Raw genomic sequence first — 18,274 nt, 5'->3', positions numbered from 1 at the left:
TGTCTAATTCAACAAGTAGATATTCAGTAAAGTTAATGCAGGGATTTTTTTTTTCTTTAACTTACTACCTGGCACTGTGTCTAATATGTAGAAAGTGTTGGAATAAAATTTTTGAATGTAAAATATGAACATATGTTATTTCATTTGATAATCTCAGTAATCCCATCAAGAGGTAGTGTTTCACAGATAATACCACCACCCAGAGATAAAGCTAACATTTTGTTTCATGACACATATAAAAGTCTTGTGGACAAATAAAACTATGCCTGCATAAAACTGTTCAATAGGGCTTCCCTGGTGGTGTAGTGGTTAAGAATCTGCCTGCCAGTGAAGGGGACACGGGTTCGAGTCATTCCTCTATTGATGGACACTGTACCACCTCTTGGAGTTTCTAGAAATATACTCTTTTTGTTTTATTTCAAATCCTTCTCACCTCCCTGACCTTATAACTTAGGGTGTGAAGAGTCTGCTCTGGCTGCTATAACAAAATACCATAGACTGGGTACCAGAAAACAATAAAATATATTTCTCGCAGTTTTAGAAGCTGGGAAGTTCAAGATCAGGGTGTCGACATTGTTGTGTTCTGGTGAGAGCTCTCTTCCTGACTTGCAGATCGCAGCCTTTGTGCTGTAGTCTCAAAAGGGGCGTGGGGGGAGGAGGGGGGAGAGAGAGAGAGAGAGAGGACTCCAACGCTCTGGTGTCTCTTTTCATAGGGGCACTAATCCTATCATGATGGCCTCACCTTCGTGACCTCACCTAATACTATTTACCACCCAGACACCCCATTTCCAAATACCATCTCATTGGGAGTTAGGGCTTCAACGTATGAATTTTGCGGGGACATAATTCAGTTCATAACAAAGTGACTTTTTGATTTTTGTCTTCAGTGTTCCTGCTACTCCCCCTGTAATCTGGCTTCTATTGCAATACCCACCCCTTGATAGTCAGATATGCCTGCTTCTTTCTTATTGGGTTCCTGGCCCCAGGAAAATCAAGGGATGTAACAAAATACTTGCTTTAAGTGACTGATATTCTATCGCACTTACTCTCTATGGTTGCCAGCTTCCAAGATAGCCCCCCCAATAGTCCCCAGCACCTGTTATTCATACCCTGTGTAGTCCCTTCCAACAAAGTACTAGCCTTGCTCTGTGTGACCAGCAGAATACAGCAGAAGTGACAGTATCTCATATCTAGGATTAGATGACAAAAGATTGTTGGCTTCCATCTAGGGCAGCTCTTTCTCTGTCTTTCTATCTAATAATGTCTAGTAATGAAATAAGAAACATAGAGGAGATGTTGGTTTGGAATGTATGTAGGGCCACATGCACATTATTAATTACTGTTTGAAGTTTTGCAGCTTCTTTTTAATGACGCTTAAATGATTTTATCTCATGAAAACTGAGATTTTATATCTGTAAATGATAATAGTTTAGAATAATTGAATATATAGACAATCAACTCCCTATGATTATAAGAAGTCAGTGGACTCCCCAGCTTCTGGGTATTATTTCTATTACTATTTTTAGTTTGCAGTGAAGTGGGAGGGCATGGTGGTAGCTGTGGTTTACTGGAAGCAATTTACTTTCCTGGAAAGTTAAGTGATGTTCTTGTACCTATTTGTTGTTATTGGTATATATCTTTTAAATATTTCATATAAAAGACTGCTTTGTTGTTAAGTCTTCTTTGTGGAATCACAAAGCTGAGTATTCTAGAATAGATGCAACAGTATAGTTCCTGTTATTTAATTTAATTGATATATTTTAAATATATAATAAATTCAAAATAATTATGATGAGCTATTTATAGTGAGGGATAGAAAACAATGTCCAAGACAAGTTCTTCCCTCAAGGTACTTATCATCTAATTTGAGAAAAAAAATGTCACACACACACATGGGGAAATCTAAATGGCATGCACATCCTTTGAAGAAAAAAGAGATTGCTGGAGCTTTAGGAGTGGGTTTAACCTCAGTCCTTGAAGGACTGGTAAGATTTAGGTAGGTAGAAAAAAGGAAAAGGGACTCCAGGTGAGAGCAAATTCTTCCACACAGTGTGATATAATATATATCACACCTGCAAGGTGCCTAGGGCAGGTATTCCCACCTACTGAATAGGACATTTTAAACCAGAAAGCAACTTGAGAACTTACCAAGTTAGTTAATATAAGACAGGGATTGGAAAATTGTAGTCAGCTGCCTGTTGGGTTTTTTTTAACATCTTTATTGGAGTATAATTGCTTTACGATGGTGGGTTTCTGCTGTATAACAAAGTGAATCAGCTATACATATACATATACCCCCATATCTCCTCCCTCTTGCATCTCCCTCCCACCCTCTCTATCCCACCCCTCTAGGTGGTCATGACCTACAAGCTAAAAATGGTTTTTACAACTTTAAATTGTTATAATTTAAATGGTTGTATAAAAACCTCTATTATACCTTTGATTTTTCCTCTTAGCCTGTGATCAAATACAAACTAAATCCTGCAAAGCCTAAACTACTTACAATCTGGCCCTTTAAGAAAAAGTGTGTCAACCAGTGATTTAGGATCTTCATTATGAAATAAAACATATTTGGATTATTATAATGACATTAAGATATGGAATTATTACAATACACTTAAATATGGATCATCCTGTAAATATAGTTTTGTATCTGTCTCTTTTCCATCGAAACTTATACCTGTTCTTTTTATTTATCATTTTTTCAAAAACATTATTTTGATGCTTGCTATTCCATTATAGAAATTTGAGATAATTCATTTAAATATTATTCTATTGTTAACATATAGAACATACAGATTGCTTCTAATTTCACTCATGAAAAATACAACAGTAAAAAAATCCTTGCACATAAATATTAACATCTTTTAAATTTAATTTATATAAAGCCCTAGAAGTAGAATTACTAGTTCAAAAGTCACAAAATGAACAGTTTAAAGGATTTCAAATGAATATTGCTAAATTGCCCTCAGAAAGGCTGTATACTTTATTCTTCCAATAGTAATGTATGGAAGTGCCTATTTTGCCACACCTTTGGAAACTCCAGTGCTCTCCTAAATATTTAGCCAACATTATGTAGAGGGTGTCTTATTTTAATTTGTTTTGCTGATGATTCTTGACATTAATTTTTTTCAATATTCTTAATGGCATTTTGCATTTCTTGATTTATTTTTTATTTTGTGTGTGTGTATGTATGGATTTTTTGCCCCTTTTACTATTCAAGCATACATCTTATTTCATGGATTTGTACATATTCTTTTTTTTTTTTTTTTTTGCGGTATGCGGGCCTCTCACTGTTGTGGCCTCTCCTGTTGAGGAGCACAGGCTCCGGACGTGCAGGCTCAGTGGCCATGGCTCACGGGCCCAGCCGCTCCACGGCATGTGGGATCTTCCCAGACCGGGGCACGAACCCATGTCCCCTGCATCGGCAGGCGGACTCTCAACCACTGCGCCACCAGGGAAGCCCTAAAAGCTTTTAACTTTAATCAGGTCCCATTTGTTTATTTTTGTTTTTATTCTCATTACTCTAGAAGGGGGGTCAAAAAAGATCTTGCTGTGATTTATGTCAAAGAGTGTTTTTCCTCTAAGAGTTTTATAGTGTCCGGTGTTACATTTAGGCCTTTAATCCATTTTGAATTTATTTTTGTGTATGGTGTTAGGGAGTGTTCTAATTTCATTCTTTTACATGTAGCTGTCCAGTTTTCCTAGCACCACTTATTGAAGAGACTGTCTTTTCTCCATTGTATGTCCTTGCCTCCTTTGTCATAGATTAGGTGGCCATAGGTGTGTGGGTTTATCTCTGGGCTTTCTATCCTGTTCCATTGATCTATATTTCTGTTTTTGTGCCAATACCATACTACCTTGATTATTGTAGCTTTGTAGTATAGTCTGAAGTCAGGGAGCCTGATTCTTCCAACTCCATTTTTCTTTCTCAAGATTGCTTTGGCTATTCGAGGTCTTTTGTGTTTCCATACAAATTGTAAAATCTTGTTCTAATTCTGTGAAGAATGCTATTGGTAATTTGATAGGGATTGCATTGAATCTGTAGATTGCTTTGGGTAGTATAGTCATTTTCACAATATTGATTCTTCCAATCTAAAAACATGGTATATCTCTCTATCTGTTTATGTCATCTTTGATTTTTTTTCATCAGTGTTTTATAGTTTTCTGAGTACAGGTCTTTTGTCTCCTTAGGTAGGTTTATTCCTGAGTATTTTTTTCTTTTTGTTGTGATGGTAAATGGGATTGTTCCCTTAATTTCTCTTTCTGATCATTTGTTGTTAGTGTATAGGAATGCAAGAGATTTCTGTGCATTAATTTTGTGTCCTGCAACTTTACCTGATTCATTGATTAGCTCTAGTAGTTTTCTGGTGGCATCTTTAGGATTTTCTATGTATAGTATCATGACGTCTGCAAACACTGACAGTTTTACTTCTTCTTTTCCAATTTGTATTCCATTTATATACTTTTCTTCTCTGATTGCCATGACTAAGACTTCTAAAACTATGTTGAATAATCGTGGCAAGAGTGGATATCCTTGTCTTGTTCCTGATCTTAGAGAAGTGCTTTCAGCTTTCACCACTGAGAATGATGTTTGCTGTGGATTTGTCATATATGGCCTTTATTATGTTGAGGTAGATTCCCTCTATGCCCATATTCTGGAGAGTTTTTATCATAAATGGGTGTTGACTTTTGTCAAAAGTTTTTTCTGCATCTATTGAGATGATCATACAGTTTTTATTCTTCAATTTGTTAATATTCTTTAATTTGTATCACGTTGATTGATCTGCATATATTGAAGAATCCTTGCATCCCTGGGATAAATGCCACTTGATCATGGTGTATGATCCTTTTAATGTGTTGTTGGATTCTGTTTGCTAGTATTTTGTTGAGGATTTTTGCAACTATGTTCATCAGTGATATTGGTCTGTAATTTTCTTTTTTGTAATACCTTTGTCTGGTTTTGGTATCAGCATGATAGTGGCCTCGTAAAACAAGTTTGGGAGTATTCCTCCCTCTGCAATTTTTTGGAAGAGTTTGAGAAGGATAAATGTTAGCTCTTCTCTAAATGTTTGATAGAATTTGCCTGTGAAGCCATCTGGTCCTGGACTTTTGTTTGTTGGAAAATTTATAATTACAATTTCAAATTCATTACTTGTGATTGGTCTCTTTATATTTTCTAATTCTTCCTGGGTCTAATTCTTCCTGTACCTTTCCAAGAATTTGTCCATTTCTTCCAGGTTTTCTGTTTTATTGGCATATAGTTGTTTGTAGTAGTCTTTTATGATCCTTTGTATTTCTGCGGTGTCAGCTGTAACTTCTCCTTTTTCATTTCTAATTTTATTGATTTGAGTCCTCTCCCTTTTTTTCTTAATGAGTCTGGCTAAAGGTTATCAATTTTGTTTATCTTCTCAAAGACCCAACTTATAGTTTTATTGATCTTTGCTATTGTTTTCTTCATTTATTTCTGCTCTGATCTTTATGATTCCTTTCCTTCTACTAACTTTGGAGGGGTTTTATTCTTCTTCTTCTTTCTCTAGTTGCTTTAGGTGTAAGGTTAGATTGTTTATTTGAGATTTTTCTTGTTTCTTGAGGTGCGATTGAATTGCTATAAACTTCCCTCTTAGAGCTGCTTTTGCTGTGTCCCATAGGTTTTGGGTTGTTGTGTTTTCATTGCCACTTGTTTCTATGTATTTTTTTATTTCCTCTTTGATTTCTTCAGTGATCTCTTGGTTATTCAGCAATGCACTGTTTAGCCTCCATGTGTTTGTGTTTTTTACGGGGTTTTTTTCCTGTAATTGATTTCTAATCTCATAGCTTTTTGTTGGAAAAGATGCTTGATATGACTTCAATTTTCCTAAATTTTCTGAGACTTGATTTATGACCCAAGATGTGACCTATCCTGGAGAATGTTCTGTGTGCACTTGAGAAGAAAGTGTATTCTGCCACTTTTGGGTGGAATGTCCTATAAATATCAATTAAATTTATCTGGTCTATTGTGTCATTTAAAGTTTGTGTTTTGTTATTTATTTTCTGTCTGGATGATCTGTTCACTGGTTTAAGTAGGGTGTTTTAGTCATATCACTCAATCTGAGATTCAGTTTTCTTTTCTTTAAAATTGGAAACCTACCTCATGAAGGATGTTTAAAGGATTAAATATGATTGCATGGTGGCAAAATAGGAAAAGGATCCTGGGAAGAGGGAACAGCATAGAGGAAGTATGGAGTCTTAACACGAGTGCTTAAAGTTTGGGAGACAGTATAGCTGGAGGCAGGGCACATGTGCAGCAGGTATGGGGATAGAAATGGGCTCCTATGGAGACACTTAAAAGGGAGGCCTAATCTCTTTTTGGAAGGTCAAGGAAATGATATCTGAGCTGAGGTCTAAAGCAGAGGAGGAGGATATCTGGTCAATATGGTAGACTGAGCTGAAGTGACAAATATCCCATCCCACTTCAAATATACAGTGATGTAGAAAAAAAATACAACAAGAAGGGTGTGATATGAAGCCAAACTCAAAGCAAGGAAGCTATGGTAGATTAAAGATGGCGACAAATTCTTTACTACTACCCATCTTGTTGAGAGGTGGTGACTATTTACTCTCCCCTTGAGCTGGGTTGCCTTGTTGACTAGCTTGACCAGTAGAAGGTGGCTGAACTAACAGTTTGGGACTTCTGAGGCTAGGTTGTAAGAAGTCTTGTAGCTTTGGCCCAAGACTCTTTGAAGACTCATTCTTGGAGTCCTGAGGCACCATGTAAGAAGCCCAACTATCTTGAGGGAGAGACCATGTGAAGAAGCCCTGAGACTACATGGAAAGTGACAGTTGGATTAAAATTTGAAAATTCATCAATATAATTTACCACATTAACAGAATAAGGGAGGGGGGAAAAGCCATGATCATCTAAATAAATGCTGAAAGCATCTAACAAAATGCAAAATCCACCCATGATAAATATTCTCAGCAATGTAGGAATAGAAGAGAACTTCCTAAACCAAATAAAAGGCTTCTACAAAAAAACCTATAGTTAGCATCACAATTAATAGTGAAAGACTGAATGATTTCCCTCTGTGATTAGGAACAAAGCAGGCAATCTGTTCTTATCACTGCAATTCTATATTGTACTAGAAATCCAAACCAGTATAATAAAGCAAGAAAAAGAAATAAAAGACACACAGATTAGAGATGAAGAAGTAAAACTATCCTTTTTTTCCCCACAGACGACATGAGTGTGTATGAGAAAATCCTAAGAATTACACCAAACAGTCACTAGACCTAACAAGTGAGTTTAGCAAGGTCTCAGGATATAAGTTCATCATAATACCAAAAACAACTGAATTTTTATATGTTGGCAACAAATAAACAAGAGATATATCATGTTCACTGATAGGTAGACTTAATATTAAGATAACAATTCTGCCAAAATTGATCTATAAAATTCAACACAATCATAGTGCCAGGATATATTTTTGTATAAATTGAAAAACTGATCCTAAAATTTATATGGAAATACCTTGGACCAGGAATATCCAATACAATTTTGAAAAAGAGTAACAAAGTTGGAGTATAACAAAGTTATACTAAAGTACTTGATTTTGAGACTTATTAAAGCAATGTAATCAAGACCATATGGTGTTGGTAAAAGGACAGATATACAAATCAACAGGACAGAATAGAGAGTCCAGAAATAGACCCACACATATATGGTCATTTGATTTCTGATAAAGGCCATTCAATTGGAGAGGACAGTTTTTTTTTTTTAAGTAGTGCTAGAAGAACTGGCTATCCATATAGAACAAAATAAACTTCAACTTTTAACTCACCCAATACACAAAATTCACTCAAAATGGATTATAGATGCAACAGTAAATGATAAATCTATATTTCTAAAACACATAAAGAATATCTTTGCAACTCTGGGTAGATGAAGATTTTTTAGGTGCTCACAAAAGTATAAACCATAAAATAAAACACTGATAAGCTGGATTTCATCAAAACTAAAACCATCTGCTCTTCAAAAGACACCATTAAGAAATTGAAGAGGCAAAGGAGAGAATGGGAGAAAAATTTCAAAGTACATATACATGACAGAGGACTTATTTGCAGAATAGATGAAGAATGCTTACAACTTAATTAGATGGCAACCCAATAAATAATGGGCACATGACTTGAATAGAGATTTCCTTAAAGAAGATACAAGAATGGCTGATAAGCATATGAAAAGTTGTACATCATTAGTCATCAGAGAAATGCAAATTAAAACCACAATGGGATATGAGTACATATCCATTAGGATTGCTAAAATTAAAAAGACTGATACTACCAAGGGTTGGCAAGAATATGGAGCAACTAAGTAACTAGAACTCTCTTACATTGCTGATAGGAATGTAAAACCAATCACCTTGAAAAGCACTTAGTTGCTTGTAGAGCTAAACATATACCTACCATGTGATCCAACCATCTCACTACTAGGAATTTACCCAAGAGAAATGGACACGTGTTCCTTCACACAGACTTGTACAAGAATAGTTATAGCAGCGTTATTCACAATAGCCAAAGTCTGGACATACCCCAAAAGCCAATCAACAAAGTGATGGATAAACATACTGTGGTATATGTATATATAATGTACTCCTATTCATTACTAGAAAGGAATGAATTACTGAGATATACAACAAGATAAATTAATCTAAAAATTATTATGCTGAGCAAAAGAAGCCATGCATGTTAGAGTACATGCTGTATGATTCTATTTACATGAAACTCTAGAGAAGACACAATTAATCACAGTAAATCTAAGCCCTCAGGTCCTAGCTATAGGGCCCTCTCACAATATGGCAGCTACTGCTTCTTCAAGACCAGCAGGAGAATTGTCACTCCAGGCTGCTCAGAGTCTTACATAACATAATGTAATCACAGGAATGATTCTCCCATCCAATTCACAAGGCTTGGTCACTTTGAAAAGGTGGGGATTATTCAGAGCACATACACCAAGAAGTGGGAATATGGGGGCTACTGAAGAATTCTGCTTACCACAGTTGGCCTTGTTCTCCTGTCCAAAAGTTGAGGTGGATATATTTGCACTGGACTCAATTTCTCTCTCTCTATTTCCTGCATATATAATATGAAATGCAAACTTTTGTCTCAACTGAGAGGCGCAAGATGTATCAGATACATAGTTTACCCATGTGGGGAAATGACATATGAGCTTTGCTTGGTCATCACATAATGGGATCAGAAGTTTGAAATTCAACACTTCTCACTCAGTTCTAGTACTGGAGGCCGACTCTGCTCTGGTCTGTAAAATGGTGTTTGATACTGTTTGGAGCATTATAGAGATACTTAATTTTTTACAGTGAAAGATTTACCAAAGTCTGACTGCCAGCACATACATACATATAACAATGCTATCTATTGATTACAGAAATGATAGGCAATCAAAGAGTAAGTTCAACTGGGTCCATAATTCTTTATTTTCTAAAAAAAAAAAAAAAATCTGATGTGAATATGATAAAATGTTCCTATTTGTACTTTCTGGGTTTGTGGGTGTTTTTCTTTTTCCATATTTACATAAAGAGTAAATCACTATGATGTAAATTTGCTGACATATTCTTCTTTGTAAAATATTCAAAATTTTCCTATAACTTCCTTAGGAATAGTAAGCCTTGAGTAGATACTCATGAGAAAACTAAGACACAAGCTCTTGCAGGGCTGTGTTTGTTTGAGAGAGTTCCTGAACCTACTAATTGGTTCCTCAGTGGTATACCATTACTTGGATATCTAGTTCCATCTTAACAGGCTTATCAGATCTTTCTGGGTCAGAGTAACTTCAGTGTTAAGGAAGGCTCTGAGGAAGGCTCTTGTACCTGTAGGGACTCCGATAGGGTAGATTACAATAGGCTTCTGGTAAAAGCCTCTTCCATTTACTGGGTGAAGAAGAGGTTAAGGGGTGGTGCTCATTCCCAGCTATAGAAAGTTGGATCAATTTATGATGTAGTGGCAAAGGATAATTTCTCATGACTCATCATCCTAGTCATTGTCTATCACAAGATTTCCCAAAGTATGTTCTCAAGAGCACAAACTCTGTGGAAAGCCCACAGAAACTGAAACAAAAACAAAAACCCCAAAACTAAAAGCTTCCATGGTCAAATACATTTAGGAAATATTAGATTAAACAAGTATAAACAGCTTTCTTTATCTCATCCAAGAAGGGATACAGTAGGGTTCTTTTCCAAATGTATTTGTGTTTTAGAAATGTATTTGATCACAGTAGTATCTTTTCACTCTTTTGAGAAACATGCTCTAACAAGATTATCTCTGATTTTTAAAATCCTTGAGCAGCCACAAAGCAAGCTGATCTTTCTTAAAAGTCATGCTGATAACTGCAAGCAAGCTCTCCTTACCTACCAATTCACTGGCTCTCAAAGGCTGCTCTGTTATCTCCAATTCCTCACTAGCTGTTTCTGGATGCTAAAACAGAAAAGAAATGCCTCCTATTTCTTTCTTCTCCTCTCTTTCCTCTTAATTCTTCAAAAAATTAGAGACAGATTATATAACCTTGGGCTTCCCCTGAGTATATTGCTGGAAATATTCAAAAGCACTCCTTAGTACCTTGTGAGGTACTTTAAACACTTAAAAATACAAAAGGCAACTCAATAGGACTCCTTTAGGAAGCTTTTTATAAGCTCAAGATGTGAATGATTCCTCAATAGAACAGACTAGAAAGTCCAGAAATAAGCTCCAATACATACAGGAATTTAGTATATGCTAAAGGTGGTATTTAAATCCATGGAGAAGAGATTCTTGAATAAACGGTGTTGAGACAACTCAGTAGAAAGCCAGAAAAAAATAAAGTTGAATCTACAACTCACACCAGACCCAAAATAAATTCCAGATGAATCAGAGTTTTAACATAAAAAATAAAACCGTGAAAAAGACTAAAAAGAAAAGAAAAAAACATTCCTATGGCCTGAGCTGACATAATACACGCTCAGCACTGTCCTTGTAAGTGACAGCCCACAATGAAATTGAAACTTTGATAGGAAAAGCAGGATCCAACTCTTCACCTGAGGCTGGGAAATGGTTTGATTAGGCAGAAGAGAAAAAAACTAAAAGATGTTTGTCGTCATGACAATGAGAAGCTATTAAGTTAATCATGTAATCAAGTGTGGCATATCTGGGGACAGTAGGAGCCCTGATGGATATTAAAGGGAGAGATGTTTGGATATATAAGATGGGACCAGACTGTAGAGGATTTTGGATGCCCAGATGAAGAGTTTACCCTTGATTCTCTGGGGGTTCATGAGCTAGGGTGCAGGATTTCTCAATCTCAGGACTATTGACATTTTTGACCAGATAATTTTTTGTTATAGGTGGCTGGGCCTGTGCATCATAGGATGTTTAGTAGCATCCCTGGCACTTACCTATTAGATACTACTAGCATCTCCCCCTTTTCGAATTGTGACAACCAAAAGTGTCTCCAGATATTGCCAAATGTTTCCTGGGGAACAAAATTACCACTGATTCAGAACGACTGAGTTCCAGAATGACAGAATAATTGATGTTTAAGAAGGACTGTCCAGCTGTGGTTGTAGAATGAACAGGAAATCAAGGACAGGAGCCCAAGAGAATGTATTAGAGGCTAGGTATGGTATATTGTTATAGTAAGGGCCCCCGATAAAGTACATCTCCCTGTATCCATGACCTTGTATAATCCCCTCCCCCATTGACTTAGGGCTTGGCCATGTGACTTGCTTTGATCAGTGGAATATCAACAAACACGACACAAGCTGAGGCTAGAAAAGCATTTGTGCACTGGGACTTACGCTCATGAGACACTGCCACCATATGACAAAGCCAGTGCTAGCCTCCTAAAGACATATCCAGCTAAAAGCCAGCACCAAATTCAGACATGAGTTAGACACTTAAGACCATGCAGCCACAATAAAGCTATCATGACTACATGATCCTAGGCAGGCCAGCAGAAAAACCACCTACTGGAGCCCTGCCCAAGTTGATGGCAATGAAATATTGAACAAATAAAATGGCTGATGTTTTAAATCACTAGGTGTTTGTTGTGTTGTTATGTAGTGATAGATAACTGTTACAGTAGGTGTGGAGCAGATTCACATCAGTGGAAATGAGATGTGTACACAAGACATTTGGAATAATCCATGTTTCTTGACGACTCTTCAGTGAAGGGGCTTACAGAAAGGACAAAGCAGGTGAAAGAATATAAGAATTTACAATTGAGTGCGAAGGTCAGAGTGAGTTAATGAAGGAAGTTGCATGAGCAGTCTTCAAAAAAAGCACTTCTGGGCTTCCCTGGTGGCGCAGTGGTTGAGAGTCCGCCTGCTGATGCAGGGGACACGGGTTCGTGCCCCGGTCCGGGAAGATCCCACATACCGCGGAGCGGCTGGTACCGTGAGCCATGGCCGCTGAGCCTGCGCGTCCGGAGCCTGTGCTCCGCAACGGGAGAGGCCACAACAGTGAGAGGCCCGCGTACCGCAAAAAAAAAAAACACAAAAAACTAAAAAAGCACTTCTGCCTAAGAAGTTAAAAATATTATTAACTCATCTATTTTGAAAAATACAGCTATTTATTAATTGCTAAAAGAACAATGATAATATTTCAGAGATTCAGTTTAATAAGTAAATTTGTAAAGCTTTAAAGGCATTACCAAGCTAGCCATTTCTTTTTTTTAATAAATTTATTTATTTTATTTATTTATTTTTGGCTGCATTGGGTCTTCGTTGCGGTGCGCAGGCTTCTCATTGTGGTGGCTTCTCTTGTAGCGAAGCACAGATTCTACGCACGCGGGCTTCAGTAGCTGTGGCTCACAGGCTCTAGAGCGCAGGCTCAGTAGTTGTGGCCCACGGGCTTTGTTGCTCTGTGGCATGTGGGATCTTCCAGGACCAGGGCTTGAACCCGTGTCCCCAGCATTGGCAGGTGGATTCTTAACCACTCCGCCACCAGGTAAGTCCCATTTCTTCTTTATATGGAAAAAATCAACCTTTAGAATAAACAGGAAAGCACATGAACTCAAAAATCGCTAACAATTTACATTGCACTGATAATAAAATTCATTTCAATGTATTAGCTATCTATTTGTATAGTACTGTATTCACTTAGCGATTAGATTGCAAAGTCCAGGGCTTCTAATGGAATGCCTCTCATAATTTACCAGTTAAATTTACAGATGGTAATTATCAGTGGTATTTACATCTTGACAGATGCTGTGCGTGTTGACTTTATTTATTGTACTACACAAGAAGAAACAGTTCCTCAGATGCTTAGCACTTAGCTTTCTGTTTAAGAACACAAGCTTGAGGAACTGTGTCAGTCAAATCCTCTATTTTTATTATATCGAAAACAAAATAGTAAGCAATAAAGAGAATCCAGAATGAGAATAAGTGAAATAGAGTCATAACTAAAAGAAATGGAAATAAATAAAAGAAAATCTAAAAAGTGGCGGAAATTGACGTGAATAAAGTAAAAATAACCCAAATGCACTTTCACAGGCTATGAGAATCACCAAAGGGAACATATACATAAATCATGACAGAGTGAGGGTCTCTTGGAAATAAGACAAGATTTTTTAAGAGGATAAAAATGGCTGAATTTTAAAGATCTTATACCCATGAAGCAGCCAATATTAAAGAAACAATAGCATTGTTGAAATAAATGTTTAAGATCAAAGGGTAACATACATCTGCATAATTTCCATAAGATTGGTTGAAAGGAAAAAAAAAGCTACCTCAGTCCTTGTTTAAATATTGCTGCCTGCCAAGGATTTTGGTTATTAATTTTCTCTCAGGTTGAGGAGACAAGGACTGAGAAAAATTATTTGGATTTGAGCATCTGGAAGATCTGTGTGATTCCTACTGTGCGTTAACTAGTTGGACCTTAACGTTGGAGGGACATGCATTAAAGAAAGCCAGTAAAATCAGAGAATGGGGTCTTCTGGTAAATTTCATACTTTGGTTTGTAAGAAAACTTGTATACACGGAAGTTTACCAATTTTCCGGAATCAGAAAATAATAAAATACACATAACGTTAACCAATTTGGAATCCTACCCCTACCTTCCTTTCCCCTCTCTATCCAGTGAGTTAGCTTCTCATACCAGCTCTCGATTTACCCGAGCAAACGCTGTTTATACCGAAGGCCCTGGCAACGCTTCTGCCTCACCCCCAGTTCCGGCCGGGCTCCCCAGCTCCAGGAGCCCCAAACACAGGTTCCAGAGGCCAGCACGGAAAGCACAGCCGGACTCTCGAAGGCGTGGGAACCGGAGCGGGGCGCTCCTCCTCCCAGGTTGGGCGGAGCCGGGCCTCGCTGGGCAAGTGCGTGAGGCCGCGCCGGGCGCTCAGTCGCGGCGGGCGTTGCTGTGCGGTGCGCGGGGCTAGGGGCGCGCTCGCACCGCTCTGGGCCTGAGCCCGGCCAGGGTCCGCGCGCGGAGCCACGTCGGAGCGCGCCGTCCCGACCCACCCAGGCGCTTTGCCCCGCCCCGACGTTCTCGCCAGTGGCCTAACCTGCTTGACTCGCCGCAACTCCCGGCGGCAGCAGGTGGCCTCGGACTCGCCGCCGTCACCGCTGCCCGAGCGGGCCGCGCGGCCCGGAGCCCTCTCGGTCGCCCCCGACAGGCGGGATGGAGCCGGACGGGGACCTGGAGGAGCTGGCCCGGCTGCGCTCCGTCTTCGCCGCCTGCGACGCGAACCGCTCGGGGCGCCTGGAGCGCGAGGAGTTCAGCGCGCTGTGCGCGGAGCTGCGCGTGCGGCCGGCCGACGCCGAGGCCGTGTTCCAGCGGCTTGACGCCGACCGCGACGGCTCCATCACCTTCCAGGAGTTCGCGCGCGGCTTCCGCGGGGCCCACCGCGGGAGACGGCGCTGGGGCCGGGGGCCGCGGGAGCCCGCGTTCACTGCGGCCCTGGTGGGGTCCGACCCCGGGGACAGCCAGAAGGACGAGGGCGACGAGGACGCGGCGGCGGCGGCACCGGCCGCCCACTGGGACTCGGCGAGCCCGGGCCAGGCTTGGCAGGACTTCCAGGCGCGACTCGGGGACGAGGTCAAGTTCATCCCCAGGTGCGTGTGTGGTTTGCAGAGCGGAAGGTGGTGGTGGTGTTTCTGTCCTCCCTGGGACGCTGCCATCTCTCCCTCTTACACTCGGAGTGTGCAGACCCAGTGGACCCTTTCTCTCTCTCTCTCTCCTCTGTCTCTCTCTGTCTCTCCCTCTCTCTCTCTCTGTCTCTCTCTCGCTCTCTCTGTCTCTCTGTCTCTGTCTCTGTCTCTGTGTCTCCCTCTCTCTCTCTGTCTCTCTCTCTGTCTCTCTCTCGCTCTCTCTGTCTCTCTCTCTGTCTCTGTCTCTGTGTCTCCCTCTCTCTCTCTGTCTCTCTCTGTCTCTCCCTCTCTCTCTGTCTGTCTCTCCCTCTTCCTGTGTCTCTGTGTCTCTGTGTCTCTGTCTCTGTCTCCCTCTCTCTCTATCGCTTTCCTCCTTTCAGCGACGCACTTTTAACTCTTCCAAGACGGGATCCCCTAGAGTTAAGGAAAAGGAATGCGTTCGGAGTCACAGTTCGGGGAGAAAGTTTCACCTGCTCATTTCTCAGTTTCACAAGCCGGAGTGAAATCCACAGCGTCCGGAGATTCTTCCGGGACGCTGGTTTAGGAGCGCTCCCCGAACCTCAGAGACTTGATTACATCACCTCCTACTCCTGGCCTCCAGGCTGCACCCGGAGCAGCAGCGCTCGGTGACCCGGTCTGCTAGCCAATTTGCCATTCTCTATGGTGGTTTTTGTGTTTGTTGTTTTCCTGCTACTACGTAGAAAACGACATTGTTGCGCATTTATATTGCTGCAGGTTCAGGGCATGGTGGGAAAGATATTCAGGTTTTATTGAGATTAATTTGCATCTGTCTCTGCCTAGAGTCATGGTATGTCTTGAGCTATATTCACTTCTTCCTCAGGCACTACAAACATCTTAATACTATAAAATGTTTTTCTGCTCTCTGGATTTTCATTGAAATTTTATGCATCTCTGGTTGTCATTATTAGGAAGATCTGAACATTTTGCTTGGCAGTTCACATATCTGAGATCTAAGACTCAGAAAAGGAAATAGCCCTGGAAGGCAGCAGTGGCCTGGCTCACCCATTCACCGCTTAGACCTGCAGGGCTGGGAGTCCTCACTTCTTCCTCCGCCCAGCTTCTCCCTCCTGTTTGGAAAGTTCAGGAATACTGGGCATGGAAGTTTACTCACTGCAGTATAAGAGAGATTGTGTAGAGAAAGTGGGCTTGATACGCATCTTTTCTGTTACTTACAAATGAGTGAAAATGCAGTGTCTCCACCAGGGAAGTAGAAAAATTTAAACTTTGCTATAAACCATATACTTTGAATCATCTTTCATCTGTAACTTGGTTTGGGTCCAGCTAGTTTAAAAAGGTAACAATATTAAGAATAAGAAAAGGTCAGACCACACCGTATTTTACACACACACACACACACACACACACACACTCACACACACACACACTGAACTACTTTTCAGAGTTGCTAAGTCTCAGCAGCCAATATTTGACACTTAACCTTTAAATGATGAAAATGACCTTCTTAGGATCAGCATACAACCAGGTCTTAATATTATTGGTGACATCATTATTATCACGATGCCTTTCCGACTCTTGAGATGTTATTAAATGTAATGGCACCAGCGTCACCTGGTAGACTTGTGTCCTAAGTCCCTGCGAGATTAACAAGGACAATATTTGCCTTCCTGTACTCGTTCAAGTGGAAAAGAACTAAACTGAATTGCTTCACCTGATTGTTACTATGGCAGCCGTTAGCTGTTTTGGTAAATTGGGTTGCTTCTATTCTACTTCCTCATACAACTGTTCATCTTCCCTTCCTCCCATTCAGATGTGATAAAAATCTTTCCTTATTGACAATGTCATTGCCATTATTTCAGCCAAATTAATTCTGCAAACATTGTTGAGTGCCTGTTTTGTGCCACTGTCTTAGGTACCTTCCTAGGTACTTGGAGACAAAGAGAAGGAGGAGATGTGGTTCATGCCCTCAAGAAGTTCATAGTGTGGGTGAAATACTTCTCAAAAATTTCCTCAGAGAACATGTAAAGGCAGGAGGGTTATTTGTAGAGTTAGCTGCATGTATTGTGGACATAACCCAGTAAACTGCCTGCAAGCAGGAACTTTCTTTGAATTCTTGAGGTTTTACCTTAAAAAAAAGAAGTCATGTTCACTTTATAATATACTGGGGCTTGGTTTAACGTAAAATATTACATATTCTTCCAGGGGGAAAATTGTCTCTCTGGGAAGCTGTGCCATTTCATCTGGTGCCTTAGTTTCCCACCTGGCACTCCATCTTCCCCCAGGTGGCACCCTGTCCCACGCCTATCCTAGGGGGGTATTTGTGTACAGTTTAAGCAGAACACATATCAGATATAGGAATGTTTGGTTCCTGCAAAGGCAAACTGTGGTAGTGATTTCCATTTCAAAGATCATTCAAACTCTTAGATCAAAATATTAAACAAATTTGGGTTAAAGTCCTTAGTCATCGATAATTGTAATATTAGAGAGAAAATAATATTGCACTGCGAAAGAATAAAAATGCTCTCTGGGTGGTGTGTTAAATTCTCAAGTTGGTCTTCTCTTAGAAACTGAGGGACTCCTTTCCTTAAAGGTTGGGGAGGGGAGTGTCCCGCCAGGTGTCACTGTTAACCTGAGCTGGGCAGGTGTAAATGGTCCAGAGGGTCAGGATGGGCCGTTACCACTAGTTCCAGTAAGCTGGAACTAGGTCAGCCAGCAGGTGAAACCAGAATGGCCAAGGCAATGTAGTTACTTAAGAGAATTCCGGAAGGAGGATTGTATCAGGCCAAGAAAAATCCATGAAGTGGGAAGAGAATGTCTGGGGAGAAACAGAGAGCAGAGTTGTAATTACCTAGTGAAGCCAGTTTCTGGTGTCAGGGGCATTATCTTGGTGAAAGGGAGGTTTGTATCCAGTAGGTACTCAATAAATGTACTCAATAAATAGTTGCTGAATGTTCTTTGATTCCCTGCTTCATATACTGAGAATGCAGTTAGTTCATGCTGCATGCATTCTCTTCATTTCTTTTGTTGGTTCCCTCCCTATATTTTCACATTCTGGTGAGAGCTGGTATCTTCCGAGATTGGCAAGGAGAGAAGGATATAGGGTGTGTGTGTCTGTGTGTGTGTGTGTGTGTGTGTGTGTGTGTGTGCATTGAGCATTCGACTGAGGCGAGGTCATGACAGGA

The 18,274-nt window shown here is 40.0% G+C and overlaps 1 protein-coding gene across 1 annotated transcript in view; it reads left to right on the top strand.

Moving 5' to 3' along the window:
• Positions 1–14,535: 14,535 nt before the first annotated feature.
• RASEF (RAS and EF-hand domain containing) overlaps positions 14,536–18,274 on the top strand; it is a 72,965-nt gene continuing 69,226 nt past the window's right edge. The window contains exon 1 of the mRNA XM_060155294.1: positions 14,536–15,077. Coding sequence (XP_060011277.1) covers positions 14,644–15,077 — 434 coding nt within the window. The 5' untranslated portion in view covers positions 14,536–14,643. The remainder of the gene's footprint in view (positions 15,078–18,274) is intronic.

The sequence above is a fragment of the Lagenorhynchus albirostris genome, chromosome 7 (assembly GCF_949774975.1).
Source record: "Lagenorhynchus albirostris chromosome 7, mLagAlb1.1, whole genome shotgun sequence".
In the NCBI taxonomy this organism is placed as follows: Eukaryota; Metazoa; Chordata; class Mammalia; order Artiodactyla; family Delphinidae; genus Lagenorhynchus; species Lagenorhynchus albirostris.
This window is presented reverse-complemented; position numbering and strand designations above follow the sequence as displayed.